General features: G+C 35.0%; 1 protein-coding gene across 2 annotated transcripts in view; it reads right to left on the minus strand.

Moving 5' to 3' along the window:
- Fchsd2 (FCH and double SH3 domains 2) overlaps positions 1-15566 on the minus strand; it is a 244730-nt gene that overhangs the window by 48668 nt on the left and 180496 nt on the right. The window contains exons 11-12 of one of the 2 annotated variants that reach the window (XM_047517161.1): positions 14766-14837; positions 3198-3314 (exon numbers count right to left, since the gene is read on the minus strand). In XM_047517161.1, coding sequence (XP_047373117.1) covers positions 3198-3314; positions 14766-14837 — 189 coding nt within the window. The remainder of the gene's footprint in view (positions 1-3197; positions 3315-14765; positions 14838-15566) is intronic. The other variant, XM_047517162.1, reaches the window with a different exon arrangement.

Below are 15566 nucleotides of genomic sequence, written 5' to 3' on the forward strand. Positions count from 1 at the left end.
TCAATGACTTCATGAATACATATAGGAATATTTAAGATAAAAACATAAAAGTGGAAATTGCACATTTTAATTTTAATAGACATTACCAAATTACCTAAACAAAGTTGTACCTACTCTTCCTGTATCTTACACACACTGGATATCGTCAATCTTTAAAATTATGCCAATGTATTTTTTTTAAAAATGATCTCACTGTTAAGTTGGTTCTTTCAAAAAAATCAATCAAATTGAGAAAAAGGGAGAAAACTCAAATTTCTAAAATTCATAATGAAAAAGGAAATATCACCACAAACATCACTGAAATACAGAGGCTAATCACAAACTATTTTGAAAACTTATACTCCAATAAAATAGGAAATCTTGAAGACATCAACAAATTTCTAGAGAAATATGACTTACCCAAATTGAACCAGGAGGACATAGAAAATTTAAACAGATCAATTTCAAGCAATGAAACTGAAGATACCATCAAAAGCCTACCCAAAGAAAAGCCCACCACAAAGAAAAGTCCAGGACCAGAAGGATTCTCAGCCAAATTCTACCAGACCTTCAAAGAAGAAATAACACCAATATGCCTCAAACTATTCCAAGAAACAGAAAAGGAGGGAACCCTTCTAAACTCATTCTATGATGCTAGTATTGCCCTGATTCTAAAACCAGACAAAGATACATCAAGGAAAGAAAACTTCAGGCCAATATCCCTGATGAACATAGATACAAAAATTCTTAATAAAATACTGGTAAATCACATACAAAAACACATTAAAAAGACAGTGTACCATGATCAAGTGGGTTTCATTCCAGGGATGCAAGGTTGGTTCAACATATGGAAATCAATAAATGAAATCCACCACATTTTCAGGTCTCTAATGGAGAACCATTTAATATGTGGCTGGTCATTTGTATTTCTATTACTGTTAGGAATTTCCCGCTTACGTCGCTGTAACCTTCCTGCCTCCTACATTACTTACGTTCCACTATGTCATTGGTCCATCAATCAGTCTGTAATAATTCTCCTCCGTGATTGGTTCCTCCCAGCCCGCGAAATTCCAATACAAAGAACCGTGCGCCATCTTCTCTCTCTTTCCCTTTCCCCTTTCCCCGAGCGGACACGTTTTGTCCGCTTGAATAAAAGTTCCTCGTGTGAGACCTGTATCTGCGGAGCGTCTTTTCTGGGAGTTATCGACGAACCAAAACTGCTCCCCCTTTACATCTAACTAACAATTACAATTTACTTTTTAATCTTTTTATTATTCTTAAAATATATTTCTTTCTAGATATTAGTCCTTTATTCTATTATTTGTTATAAACATTTCCTCCTACACTATCCCCTTTCCTTTTTTTTAGTGCTCTTTTGGTTTACAGAAATTTTTAATTTTTATGTGGTTGTGATTTTATCAACCTTTTATCAATCTAAAAAGATTTTATAAATCTTTTCCTTTATAGCTCCTGCGTTTTGTTTTGTTTAAAAAGATATGTGTAATATGTCAAAAATGTTCTAGGTTCTTCCAGTTTTGTAATAATCTTATGTTTAGCACTTAGCTCTTCTGAAATTTATTTTGTATATAGTGGAAGAGAGGAATCTAATGGTATATTTTCCCCCAAACACACACAATTGCTAAAGCCTTTTACCAAAGGATTTACTGAATCCTTTTCCCAAAGATTTCAAATGCCATTAACTTTTTTTTGGTAGTGCTGGGAATTGAACCTAGGACTTCATGCATGCTAAGCACACGTTCTACCACTCAGCCACATCCCCAGCCTAACATTTTTTATTATAAAAAATTTAAAATATACTCAAAAGTAGAGCATCTATTATGATAAACTCCCATATATAAATCATGGTGATTCAAAAAATGTTAAAATTTTTTTCACATTTGTTTTACCTATCCTTTTCTTTGTCACAGCATTTGGAAAAAATTCCGGATATTAAGTAATTTTATCCCTACTTGCTATAATAAAAGTCTCTAAATGTGAATTGTTTTACATAACTACAGTATCGTTATCAGACCTAACAATAATTTCATGGCAGCCTTTAATATAATGTTCATAATTAAATTTCCCCTCCTACCTAAAAAATGGCCTTTCATGGTTGATCTATACTAGTATCTTGATAAAGCCTTTATACTAAATTCCCATATGTACATAGATAGTTTTGACATATTTGCTAATTCTTGTATCAGACCACAGTTTTAATTTCTGTGGTCATTATTGTATGAATTAGTATTTGGTAAGACATATAAGTCTCATTTTTGTGTGTTTATAAAAAATTGCAGGTAAATTTTAGAACAAGATTGTCAAGTTTCAAAAACATTTTGAAAGTTTCATTAAAATAATACATAATTTTAAAAATTCACTTTTTATGTCTATGTCTTTATTATGTTCACTGGTTAAAATTTTTTTTTTTTTTTAGTTATTTTGGACAATTCTTTTTGGCTTTTAATTTAGACAAGCATGGAAATCAATGAAGAAAGTGAACAAGAGTTCTGAGAAAGTGGAGAGTGTGTCTTGGCACTCCTATATAGACGACGCCTCCTGGTCCAGGACCAGAAAGGAGGAAGAATTGGGTATAGTGGTATGTACTCTTCTGAGAGAATTTTAGAGAGAGATGGAAGTTACAGGGTCTGAATTAAAAACAAATGTTTAAAAACCACTTTTCTCTAAAAACTTTCTAAAACATTAAAAACCCTGCATTGAAAGTACAGGCACTTCTGCTTTATGGATAGGTAAGCGTGGACAATTCTTTTTAAGAAGCTGGACGTGAAGGCAAAGAAAGAGGATACGGATGCTAAAAATGAAACTGAGAGAAAAAACTACTATATTTAAAATAATTTCTTTGCACTTAAAGTTCAGTCTTGAAAATACATTTTCAGGGAATTTTCAACCATGTCTTCAAAAAACTTGTCTTGGGGCATGAAAGTATTTGCCGTATGTATGCCTCAACCCCTGCCCAACAAACTTTAATACACTATTACTAGTCTTTCTAAGGCAATTTTATGGCAAACAGGTGAATTAATGTGTTGCTGGTATAGGGTTTACAGAATTTTTAAGATAAGTAGATAAGACTATACTGTTGAGTTTGAGAAAGAATAGAAAAGATATATATAGGGTACTTTTCATGTTAATGAAATTTAGCTCCTTAAATCAATCTGACATTTGGCTTAAGCTGGATGTGGCCAGGGCTCTATTACACTTACCCGTTGTTGATGAACAATGTTTTTGTGCTCACGTGCCACACGTGTAGCCCATTTCCTCGCCTCTTTATTTAGACTGTGTTCTTCTGTGGTCCCAGTTTCTGATTCTAATTGTCGGCTCTACAACAAAAGAGAACAGAAAGAAAAGTATTGTTAACCTGATTGCAACTATTACACTCTGTAGTCAGACCAAAGGGCTTTCACTTAGCACACACAAAAAAAAACAGCACAGTTGGGCATGGTGGCACACACCTATAATCCCAGCAACTGTGGAGGCTGAGGTAGGAGGATCCCAAATTTGAGATCAGCCTCAGCCTCCTGAGTAGATGGGATTAAAGTTGTGTGTTACTGCTCCTGGCAAGAAAATAATTTTTTGTTTGGTACTTGAACCTGAAGGTGTGTTTAGCCACTAAGTCATATCCCCAGTTCTTTTATTTTGAGACAGGGTCTCACTAAGTTGCTTGGGGCCTTGCTAAATTGCTGAGGATGGTTTTTAACTCACAGTCCTCCTGCTTCAGTCTCCTGAGTTGCTGGGTATATAGGTGTGTGTCACTGCACCCAGCTATGAAAATAATTTCTTAAATATGAGTTGTCCAAAGAGGATTTTTATAATAAAAAGAAGTATAATGGTATGGAAAGAATTTTAGAGACTCGCTTGCAATTTAACCTTTTCATGAATTAGGTCAGGTCACAGAAGACATGTAGACGTTCTCTATAACACATATCTTAATAAATGAAAATTTCATCAAAGCAAACACAGCCCAGGGTACTAAACAACAGACAGAGAAATGTTCTAAGCCACTATCAAAAATTCTATCAGTCAGGCTCTAGTGTAGATCTCTATCTTTTAGAGTGGTCACTTTGCAGTGGTTGATTACAGTGAAGGAGCTGCTGGTGACTACTTCTTTTTAAAATGCTGGCTAATTTAATTTTTAGTTCATTCTTTTGATAATTTCCCTTTATTCTTTTAAAAACATTTGAAATATATAAATGAATATATGTAAGAGCTATGAAGCACCTAATTTAAAGAACACTGGTATCTTTTTGAAGCAGAAGATGAGAATTAAAAAATTAAATAATAAATAGTACTATAGTCTAGCTCTGGAAAAGCTCACTCAATTTGGTTATTTGTAAAGAGGCATATATATAATCTCAGAATAATAGTAGCATATGCATATACACACACACACACAAATTAGAACTTGAGGAATGCTACAAAGGAGGAGGTGGCTTTCATTCATTCATTAGGTGTCAGTTTGTGAATTCTATTAAGGTACAGGAGGGTCAAGTAAATACAATTCTTGAGATTCTGGAAATAGAAAAATTTTAGAAATCGTAAGATATTAGTAAAAAAATTTCAGAAGCACATTGGTCTTCCAGGAAAATAAAGGTCAATCTAAATGTAAACCTATGCTTTTGGGTCCTATTTCCTCTGGCTGGAATAGTTTTCCTATTTATTTATTTACTTTTTATTTATTTTTTGTTCACAAACTCCTAGCCTTTCTTCAAGTCTCAGTTCAAGCACTACCTTTTTGGGAAATCTTCCCTGACTATTCCAGATGGAGTAAGGGGCTCTTTTACTTTGACAATGTCTATTACATTAATCGATTTTGTGTTGGAAGTCACTGAGTCGTCACTATTAGTCTATGGGCTAAAATGGGCTACACTATCTCAATGTCTTCTATAAGGGCACAGAAGGTTCAGACAAATATATGATGCCAGTGCTGCAATGCCGGTGCTGCATTGGCTTTGGTTTGCTCTTAGGCAATGAGGGCTCGAGCAGCCTCTTGCCTATTCTGGTGCCTAGCATTAGACACAGGAACGTCCTCAGTAAATGCTGGTTATGCAAATACAATTGAATGCCCTGATTCCAAAGTGAGGGCCAGGGTCTCTGCCCTCAGAAACAAGAGAACATGTACACTTCATTAAAATGAGTTTCTGACTGATGAGAGACAAAGTTATTCTATGTGTAACAGAATGAAAAGGGGAGAAAGAGAACTAATTTACTGAGTACCATGAATTTTAGCCCAGGTTCTCAGAGCTGACTTTAGGACTGACATCTTTTTTTCACTCATACAATTAAGGGTCATCTAATATAATCTTCTCTGTTTAAATATGCACTATAAAATCCATTCAAACATGAATAAAGAAGGAACAAATCTGAATCTCCAAATTTAGGGACTTATTTAAACTCTTATTTTATGGAACTTAATAGATATTTTAAGAAGCAGCCATTGAAATCTAAAATACATTTATGCCCCCAAAGAAACATAGCTGTGTCATCCTGGCTAACTTAATCCCTCCTCTCCAAGTCTTAGTTTTCTTACTTATAAATCAAAATGTCTGAAGATGAGATGGAATTTCAGGTTCTTAGAAATGTTGCAATAAATTTTAGAATAAGTGGGATCATTTCTTGGCCAGAAGGAATAATGTTCTCTGGATAACAGTCTCAAAAATTGCGTTAATTAAAAAATTATGTTAATAATGTTACTGCAGCAGGATGCAGTGGCACAGCCTACAATCCTAGCAGCTCAGGAGACTGAGGCAGGAGGATCAAGAGTTCAAAGCCAGCCTCAGCAATTTAGTGAGGCCCTAAGCAACTCAGTGAGACCCTGTCTCTAAATAAAATACAAAAAAGGGCTGGGGATGTAGCTCAAGTGCCCCTGAGTTTAATTCCCGGTACCAAAAATAAATAAATAAATAAATAAAATAAAATAAAATGAAATAATGCTAATGTTCTGAGCTCCAAATATCTTCTTAGCATTATCTGGGAGTTTGGTCTAACCTAAGAGCAAAAGAGTTTCAATAAAAATTTAAGATATTCTTGAAATATAAATTTATTTGGAATTTAAAGAGGTAATAGAGATTAAATTCAAGTCTGGGTAGTATAAATCTATTTATATGAAGTTGTATATCCACATCTATATAATTTTATCAATGGTTACATTTGAATGTTGAGAATATGGGTGAAACTTTTTTTAATGTTAAACTTTACAGCATATATGATTTTTTAAAAGAGTGTAAGCATGTTTATTTCTACTTTAAAGTGGAAGTTCACATTGAGTAGAAAGAAAAGCTTAAAGTCTAGCAATGAGGGAAACAATATGATGTTTTGACTCATATATACTTTGGGTAAAAACTTTATGTTTTATAATTAGAACACTCTAAAGCTATGCTAATTTTGAAAACAAGGTTACCATTTACTGATTATTTAAGTTCTGTGATGCTTTACATAATTTCATTTAGTTCTCAAAACAATTCTAATACACAGAAATGATTATTTTCAACTTAACAATATAGAAATCTAGGCTCAGAAAGGGTTATGTATCAGTTGGACATGATGGTGCATGACTGTAATTCCAGCTATTTGGGAAGCTAAGGCAGGAGGATCACAAGTTGGAGGTCAGTGTGGGCAACTGAGCAAGACCCTGTCTCAAAACAGTGAGGTGGGGAGAAGGGGAGAGAGGGAGAAGTGCGAGAAGGAAGGGTTGTTTTTTCCCTAAAGCCACTCAGCCACTAAGCAGTGGGTCTGGAGCCTGTATTGAGACCCTGCTGGCTCAGATTCCATGCTGTCTATATATGCTTATACTGTGTCACTAATTATGCTGTTTAGTTACTGCTAATATTGATAACACAGAGACAAAAATATTTAAAAAGACACTGCTAAAATGTTTCCTTCGAATGAAATTTTGGGCATGTTTTTACTTAGAGATAAGACATTTACTGAATTGATTTTCTTTTCAGAAATAAAAAACCCAGGGCTGGGGAGATAGCTCAGCTGGTAGAGTGCTTGCCTCACAAGCACAAGGCCCTGAGTTCAATCCCCAATACCACACACACACACAAAAAAAAAAAAAAATAAAAAAAAAAATAAAAAACCCAAAACCAAACTGTTTCATATGAGTTTGAGAAGTCTTTCAAAACTAGTATGTTAAGTTTTTAAAAATTTCCAGGGGCTGAAGTTGTGGCTCAGTGGTAGAGTACTTGCCTAGCATGTGTGAGGCACTGGGTTTGATTCTCAGCACCACATATTAATAAATGAATAAAATAAAGGTTCATCAACATCTAAAAAATTACTTTAAAAAATTTCTAGTCCTTTTAGACTAAAATATTAAGCTCTTTAAAAATTATAAAGTAATTTAATAACTTTAAAGAACTAAAGGAAATTAACATTCTAGTACTTTTGATAAATTAATTTTAATACATCTCAACTATTTTGTCCTTAAATACCCTCTCAAGATTCCTTCCCTTCCCCTCTCATCCCTCCCTCCATTCCTTTTATTTGGGGATTGAACCCAGGGTTGCTCTACCACTGAGCTATGTCCCCAGTTCTTGTTTTTTTTTTTTTTATTTTTTATTTTGAGAGAGATTCTTGCTAAGTTGCCCAGGTTGGCCTTGAACCTGAGGTCCTCCTGCCTCAGTCTCCTGAGTAGCTGGGATTACAGGCATTTGCCATTGTGCCAGCTTGATTTAAATTCATTTTAAGGTTACTATAAGGGCACAGAAGGTTCAGACAAATATCTGAGTACCTGCATAGGAGAACAAAGTGAGCTGGGAGAGAAAGTTGATTTCACAGAAGAGGCAAGAGTCCTTACTTTTCAAGTCTGTACCCAAGATGTAACCATTTGAAAGAGAGAAAGTGACAGTCTCTATGGTGAATGAAAACCATTAACACAGTAAAATTCTAGTATTCCAACCAAATTTCAAAAAAAGATAAAATGAGGGTTGCTATGCCAATGTCTCATGCCAGGAACAATCTCATTAACCCTCATTCAAGGCAAACACTTTACCACTGAGCTACATCTCCAGTCCTCATTAACCCTCATTCAAAGTATTTGTATTTACTTGTATTTTTCTTTTTAAATTACCCAATCCATCTTATTCTTATTTTTAAAAACTTTTTTTGTTGTTGTTTTTAGTACTGGGGATTAAACCCAGGGACACTTCCATTTAGATACATCCCCAGTCCTTTCTATTTTTTATTTTGAGACACAATCTTACTAAGTTGCTGAAGCTTAATTTGAACTTTCAATCTTCCTGCTTCAGTTTCCTGAGTTGCTGGTATTACAGGTACATGCCACCATGCCCAATCCAAACCATCTTATTCTTTTTTTTATTTAAAAAAATTTGTTTTAGTTGTTGAAGGACCTTTATTTTATTTACTTATATGTGGTGCTAAGGATTGAACCCAGTGCCTCACACATGTTAGGCAAGTGCTCTACCACTGAGTCATAGCCCAAGACATTCTTATTCTTTATGATGTTTACTAACATATTTCAATAAAGTTAATTATTATTTATTTTCAAGAGGACCCTTTTGTCAGGCATGCTGGTACCCTCCTGTAGTCCCAGCTACTCAGGAAGTTGAGGCAGGAGGATAGCATGATCCCATGAATCCTGGACCAGTCAGGGCAACACGGGGAGCAGAGTGAGAGGTCCATCTCAAGAGAGGGAAAAAAAAAAAAAAGATGAACACCTGGATCTCTATAGGCTAGCGCTTGGAATGCAATAATAGGTTCAGAATCCATAATTCTGGAATTCAAAATTCTCTGAAAATCACAAAGATCTTTTTTAAAGTTTAGAACCAAAACTCATTTGCAGCATTGAGTTAGTCTTGAACTAAGGAGATGTTATTTAGGTTTTATTCATTTCACTTGGTATGAAAATTACAATATTTTCCTGCAAAAAATACTGTGTTTGATCATGGGTTGCTTCCTCATGCCCCACTCAGTATGTAATGCAATATATGGTATAGGGACTGCTTTTGTAAAATCTGAAAATTTCTGAATTTTGAAACACATTTGGCCCAAAGGTTTTTTTGGTAAGAGGCTGTAGAACCTAAAGTCACATATTTTAACCATCACAAACACCTTGGAGAGGAGGTGGAGCAGTGTTCCGTCAAAGACATGACTTAAACTTATTCTGACCAAGCTGGGACATCAGTACCTTCACTGGGGAGAAAAGTGGCAACTCATCTGGATAATTAGATTGTGTGCCTAGGATTTCTGGTGAGTAAACTGGAGAATTACTGTTGTGGTCTGCCCCTTGGGCAATTCTAGAAGATTCTGGACAACTAGGAAAAAGGATGTACAGTATAATCCCATGATGGCTGGTGTGAGGACCTGATAAGAACTGATAAAGGAGCACCATTCTTTTGTCTTAGGTCAGAATAGTTAGAATACCAAGGGCAAATCTAAGCAAAAATTATGTCCCTCAAATCCCAGTGACTTGAGAGGCTGAGGCAGGAGGATTATAAATTCAAGATCACCCTGGGCAACTTAGTGAGACCCTATCTCAAAATTAAAAATAAGGGTTGGGGAGATAGCTCAGTTGGTAGAGTGCTTGCCTTGTAAGCACAAGGCCCTGGGTTCGATCCCCAGCACCCAAAAAAAAAAAAAAAAAATTAAAAATAAAAAGGAGAGTTGGGGGTTTAGTTCAATGATAAAGCACCCCAGCGTCTAATACCCAGTATAAAGAACAACAACAAAAGGAAACTTCCAGGCACTTGTGTGTCAATACATCACCAAGGCATCTATAATAGGCTCTCTGGATGCTCAGAGAAGGAACCAGACCAGGAGAAAGGTGACTAACCAAGCAGAGGGTCAATCATATAGATGGTAGGCCTTCTATGAGAATCAAATTAACTCTTTCTGGAAGGCTAGAGAAATGAGAGCAGCCCCATTGAATACCTGCCTGTCAACACTGCTGATTCTAGAAAGTAGTACTCAAGTCTTTAGCTGAAGCTTTTCAGTTTTGGATGCTATCCACCACATATACATGGCACTTATTTACTGAATGGGAGTATTTTCCAGATTCTCTATCATCATCTTTCATGTTTATGAGACATTGCTATATGAATACAAATTTCCACTAGTGGAAAGAGCTAACCATGACTGAGATTTTTTTTTTTTTTTTTCCTTTTGGTACTGGGGATTTGGTTCTGGAGCATTTTACCTCTGAGCTACACCTCAAGCCCTACCTGAAAATTTTATTTTGAGGCAGGATCTCTTTAAGTTGCCCAGGCTGGTCTTCAATTTGTGGTCCTCCTGCCTCTTTAGCTTTCAGAATGGCAGGGGTCACAGGTGTTCACCAGTGCGCCTGGCTTATGTAACTGAGAATTTTCAGGTAAATTTCCTATATGATATATTAACCCAATACAGTCCTTTACAGACAAGGGAAATTTTTGTTAAATATTTATTTTTAATAGATGCATAAAAAGCTCCACTTAAGCAAATCTGAACTATGCAAGAGTCCTCAAGCAAGTGGACTTTTTACTTACTGTAACTGTTAATCCAGAGAAGGCAGAGTTAAATATCAGAAATGGTGGCCAGAATAATAAGAAAATAGCATGTATCAGAAATTTAATATCAGTCTTTTTGCTACCATTATCTCTGAAGATCTTGTCAATTATAATTCAAGGAAGGTAAAGAGGAAAGGGTTTTCTCATTCCTACCAGGAAACTTGGAAAGAACGTTTCCTTGTTTTTCCTGTCTGTATAGATCATACTTATCCAAGTTTTATAGATGGGTGTTTCCCATATTACTTCCTATACCTGGTTGACCTTGTGCTTTTTCATAGGATGTGAGAAATGCCTTGAAGGACATTTGTCACTAGTTCTGGTATTGGAAGGCAGGTGCAGATGTATGCAGGGCAGACATGCTGAAAAGTACAGGTCACTGTCAGCTGTTGGCTACTATTTATTTCATACAGATTGCCTTTTAGGCTTATAAAATGCTAAGAAAGAGGTTGATAAGATTTACATTGGTTAATACAATAAGAGAACAGAAGTCCCAAGGGACTTACAGTGATCAGTTCAATAAGGAAGTATTGTAAGATTTCATGATCTTTGTAATATCTTCTATATTTGATATTTTGTTATTTCCTGAAGCAATTAGGGGCAAAACTTAAAGCAAAAAGGAAAAATACCCTTGTCTTGTGTAAAGACACATCTAATTCTGTACCTACTACTATGTGTCAGGCATTGAGTCAAAAGCTTAATTTTCATACCCAATAAGACAGTCATTGTATACACAAGGAGACTGAATCAGAAAACCTAAAAACATATAATATTAACAGCTAGTTTTAGATACCAAAACCCAGGACTTGTCCTTGTACAATTCCTGTATGAGTATCTAATACCAGTATGACCTCTGTGACAGTTGAAGGACTCTCTAACACTGAGATTCTAATCAATTCTAAACAGACTACCTTTTATTTCGGGAGGTGTTTTAGGATGCATTCCATATTCTCCTCAGAATAATTTTGCATTAAAAATTCATTTTGCAAAGAAAGATGTACTTTGCTTATTTTTGAAGAATTTTTGACCATTTTGAAGGATTTTTGTTAGTATCATCTGATAAATGGTAATAAGCTATAAAGAAAGGACACTTTAGCAATCAATAACATCGTATGGAAATACAGACAAGAACACCTTTCAATATTCTTTTGTGTGTGTGTGTGGGGGGGAACTGGGGATTGAACTCAGGGGCGCTTAACCACTGAGCCACATCCCCAGCCCTTTTTTTTTTTTTTTTTTTTTTTTAATTTAGAGATAGGGTCTCACTGAGTCGCTTAGGGTCTTGCTAAATTGCTGAAGCTGGCTTTGAACTCTTGATCCTCTTGCCTCAACCTCTCAAGCCAATGGGATTACAGGCATGCGCCACAGCACCTGGCTAGTTCCTTTCAATATTAACCACAAGATAGCTACTAGGTCATGTCAGACAACACTTTCCTTTGGTCACTGTCACTTGTAATCATCTTATGGTTAATATTATAAATACCCAAGTCTATGACTGTACAGATGTGTAGCTTTATAAAATCATTCTGGTCAGTTCCTTTTGGTATATTATTCTAAAGAATGAGTCAAAATAATCATATATTAAGATGACATGAAAGGGAATTTTGTCAGCAGGTAATAAAAGATAAGCCAAATAAAAGGCATAATAATTCCAAGCCTTAATTAAATTCCTATGCTACTACTGTGACTATATGTTTTCAGTTGAATGTTTTGTAGAACACTGCAATTAGAAATGGATTATCTGAAAAATTTTGTCTTTAAATTATAACTTAATATATGAAAATAATAGTTATATTTTATTACAGTAACTTTAAACATCCTATAATTTGTCACATAATTACCTAAATTTAGAGAAAATATTAGCAGCTCAAAATTCTTAATTCAAATTTAGATTAAGGAACAATACTGTCCTACTTCATCATATTATTGTCCTACCTGAAAACATTCCATAGTTGTCCATCTAACACTGTATACAGAATTCCAAAACATAAAATCTGGTTGCAAAATATGTCTATGGTATTTTTTGGCTTCTCTTTCATCCCAAGACTACCAGCCATCTCAGGAACAGATCACGCACTTACAAATTTTTTAGCTATAAACTTATTAATTGAGGGACCCTAATCAGCAGGGATAAAAAACAGCACTGAAGACATAGGGCTGTCATGAGGATTAAATGAGTTAATACAGGTAATGTAATTAGAACAATGTCTAGCATAAAATAAATGTTCAATGAATACCACCTATTTTTATTGTTTTCAATTGCTGTCTTCACTTCCTGACATATTGTTTCTCAATCTCTGCAGGGTAAACTTCAAATTCATCTTCAAAATCTAGTCCATACCAATCCAATAAAAAATGAACAAAAAAAGTTTTGGATAGACATTTCCCCAGTAGATATATAAACAGCTAATCAGTTCATGAAAACATTAAACAGCATTATTCATTAGGCAAATGCAAATCAAAACTACCATGAGATATTTCACAACCATGAGTAACCAAAGAGAGAACTGGTGGGGGTTGCGGGGAGTAGCTCAATGGTGGAGTGGTAAATGGAAAAAAAACAAAAAAAAAAAAAAAAACAAAAAACAAAAAAACCCACACAGATAACAATGAATGTTAGTAAGAATATGGAGAAATGAGAACTCTCACCCAACACTGGTGGAAATGTGAAATTCTGCAGTCACTCTGGCAAATAGTTTGGCAGTTTGCTAAACACTTGAACAAATTTACTATGACTTAGCAACCCAAGAGAAACGAAAACACCTTACAAAGACTGGCATAGCAATTGATATCGCAGCACTATTCATAAGAGCCAAAAGTGAGAAACCTAAATATTTACCAATTGATGAACAGATAAAACAAAATGTGATATATTCATATAAAGGAATACTAATCAGCAATAAAAAGGAACAAAGTATCGGTGCATTCCACAACATGGATGAATCTCAAAAATATGTTAAATGAAAGAAGCAAGACCTAAGAGACTACACATATTATATGATCTAATTTATGTGAAATGTCTAGAAAAGGCAAATCCAAAGAGACTGAAAATAGAATTAGTGGTTGCCTGTGGCTAGGAGTGGGGATGTGGATTCATAGTAAATAGACATGAAGGATCATATCAGGATCATGAAAATATTCTAGAATTTATTTATGTTGATGACACATAATTTGGTAAATTCACTAAAAATCATAGAATACATTTGAAATGTATGAATTATATGATATGCAAATATGCCTCAATAAACTTATAAAAAGACAGTGAGCTCATCTAGCCTGAGGTCTGTAGTTCTGCATGTATTAGCTACCTTTAGCATTTAGTTGAGGGACTGGCGCGTACAGCAGGGGTTCAATGTTTGTTGAATTGAAATATGTTTCAAAACAGAGTACCAACAAGAGCAATTTCAGAAATACACTGAAGAGAGAGGTGATTGGTACTTCCTATGTGTCCAAGATTCACCTGGCAGGAAAAGTGAGTTAATGGACACTAACTGGTATTCTCTTCATTTCATGCCAAGCTTAGTGCTACCAACTCCAAGAGGAAAACAGAGAAGCAAGTAAAAAATGGTTCCATTCTCACAAGGAAAAATACTAGTCCATACTGAGTAAAAATAATTGCTTGGGAATTTATTTATTTATTTTTTGGCACTGGGAATTGAACCTAGGGTTTCGAACACGCAAGGCAGGCACCCTACCACTGAGCTATATCCTAGCCTTGGGAATTTGTTTTTTTTGAAAGCAGTAAGAATGCTTAATCTATAACAAAACAAAAATTATACACCAAATATTTTGTAGTTAACTCTCAAAATCATTCTAAGAATTTTTATAAAAGCATATTTATTTTTTCCATTATGAAAAAGTTAATTGCTTCCAAATGTCCAACATTTCTTTTCAGGTAATAGAACAGCATAATAGAAAGAGCATTAGTATTGCAATCAGAACAGTTATGTGTATTCACTACATGACTCTGGGCAAATCTCTTTTCCTTCTTACACTATAGTTCCCTCTTTATTACAGCCAAAATTAGTTCTTGGGTTCTTCCCACACTCCCACTGGGGAAACTAAGGTATTTCAGACAAAAGGAAAAATGAGAAGTTCAATCTATTTACAAAGTAAAGAAAATTCCTAGATTATAAGGAAAAATCAGAAAGCTGATGCATTCAGGGGCCCTGTATAAAGACATTATGACTTAGTCCCACACCAGGTCCCACCCTTCATCAACATGCAACCCCAGACATTCCATCCCTCCCACCCTCCACCCATACCCCCATATACCTCAGCTATGGTCATTCTCAGAGCACTGACAGGGGAGAGCTCAATATCCACCAGTTGGGCAGCTCTTAAACTCTGCCCAGTAAAGATTGCACAAGGACAGAAAACAGCAGAGTTAGAACTTTACGGCAAACAGGAACACAATGGCTAAGAACATTTGGCAGTGTTTAGAAACAAAGACAGAAAGACTTAGGGCTGCAAGTGGCCTTTGCGAAAGTGAGATGATTGTCTGATTTTTTCTGTGGAAAATATGCAAAAATAAAATAATCTCAAATTAGTCAAATTTTACGTCAGGTTTGATAAACTTGTCATGCCCTGTTTCTTCTAATGCTCTACTTCATTCATCCCAAGCCTCAAAGAAGTCAAATTATAGGACAATATCATTATTGTGTCATTAAGCAAAATCTGACTTATTTCAAAGGGCACTAATATAAATGGCAAAAGTCATCATCTGGAAAGAAATACTAATTTCCCATATTTCTTTTTTTTTTTTAAAAGGATTTATTTTATTTTATTCTTTTTGCAGTACTGGGGATTGAACCCAGGCCTTTGTACATGCCAGGCAAGTGCTCTACCACTGAGTTACATTCCCCAATCCTGTATTTCTTTATATAGTTAGTAACAGGGCTATTTAAAATGTAAGAAAAATAATGAGGATGTCTCCAGCAAATATATTTCTATTAAAGTGATATAATAAACTCTGTAGATACATCATACTCTCCCTTCAGATTCTAAATTTACCAAAAATCTTTTTGAATATAATTTGACTTCCCTCTTGGTTTGCTTACTTTGAGAGAATGTATT

Source organism: Sciurus carolinensis, chromosome 11 (assembly GCF_902686445.1).
Source record: "Sciurus carolinensis chromosome 11, mSciCar1.2, whole genome shotgun sequence".
NCBI lineage: Eukaryota > Metazoa > Chordata > Mammalia > Rodentia > Sciuridae > Sciurus > Sciurus carolinensis.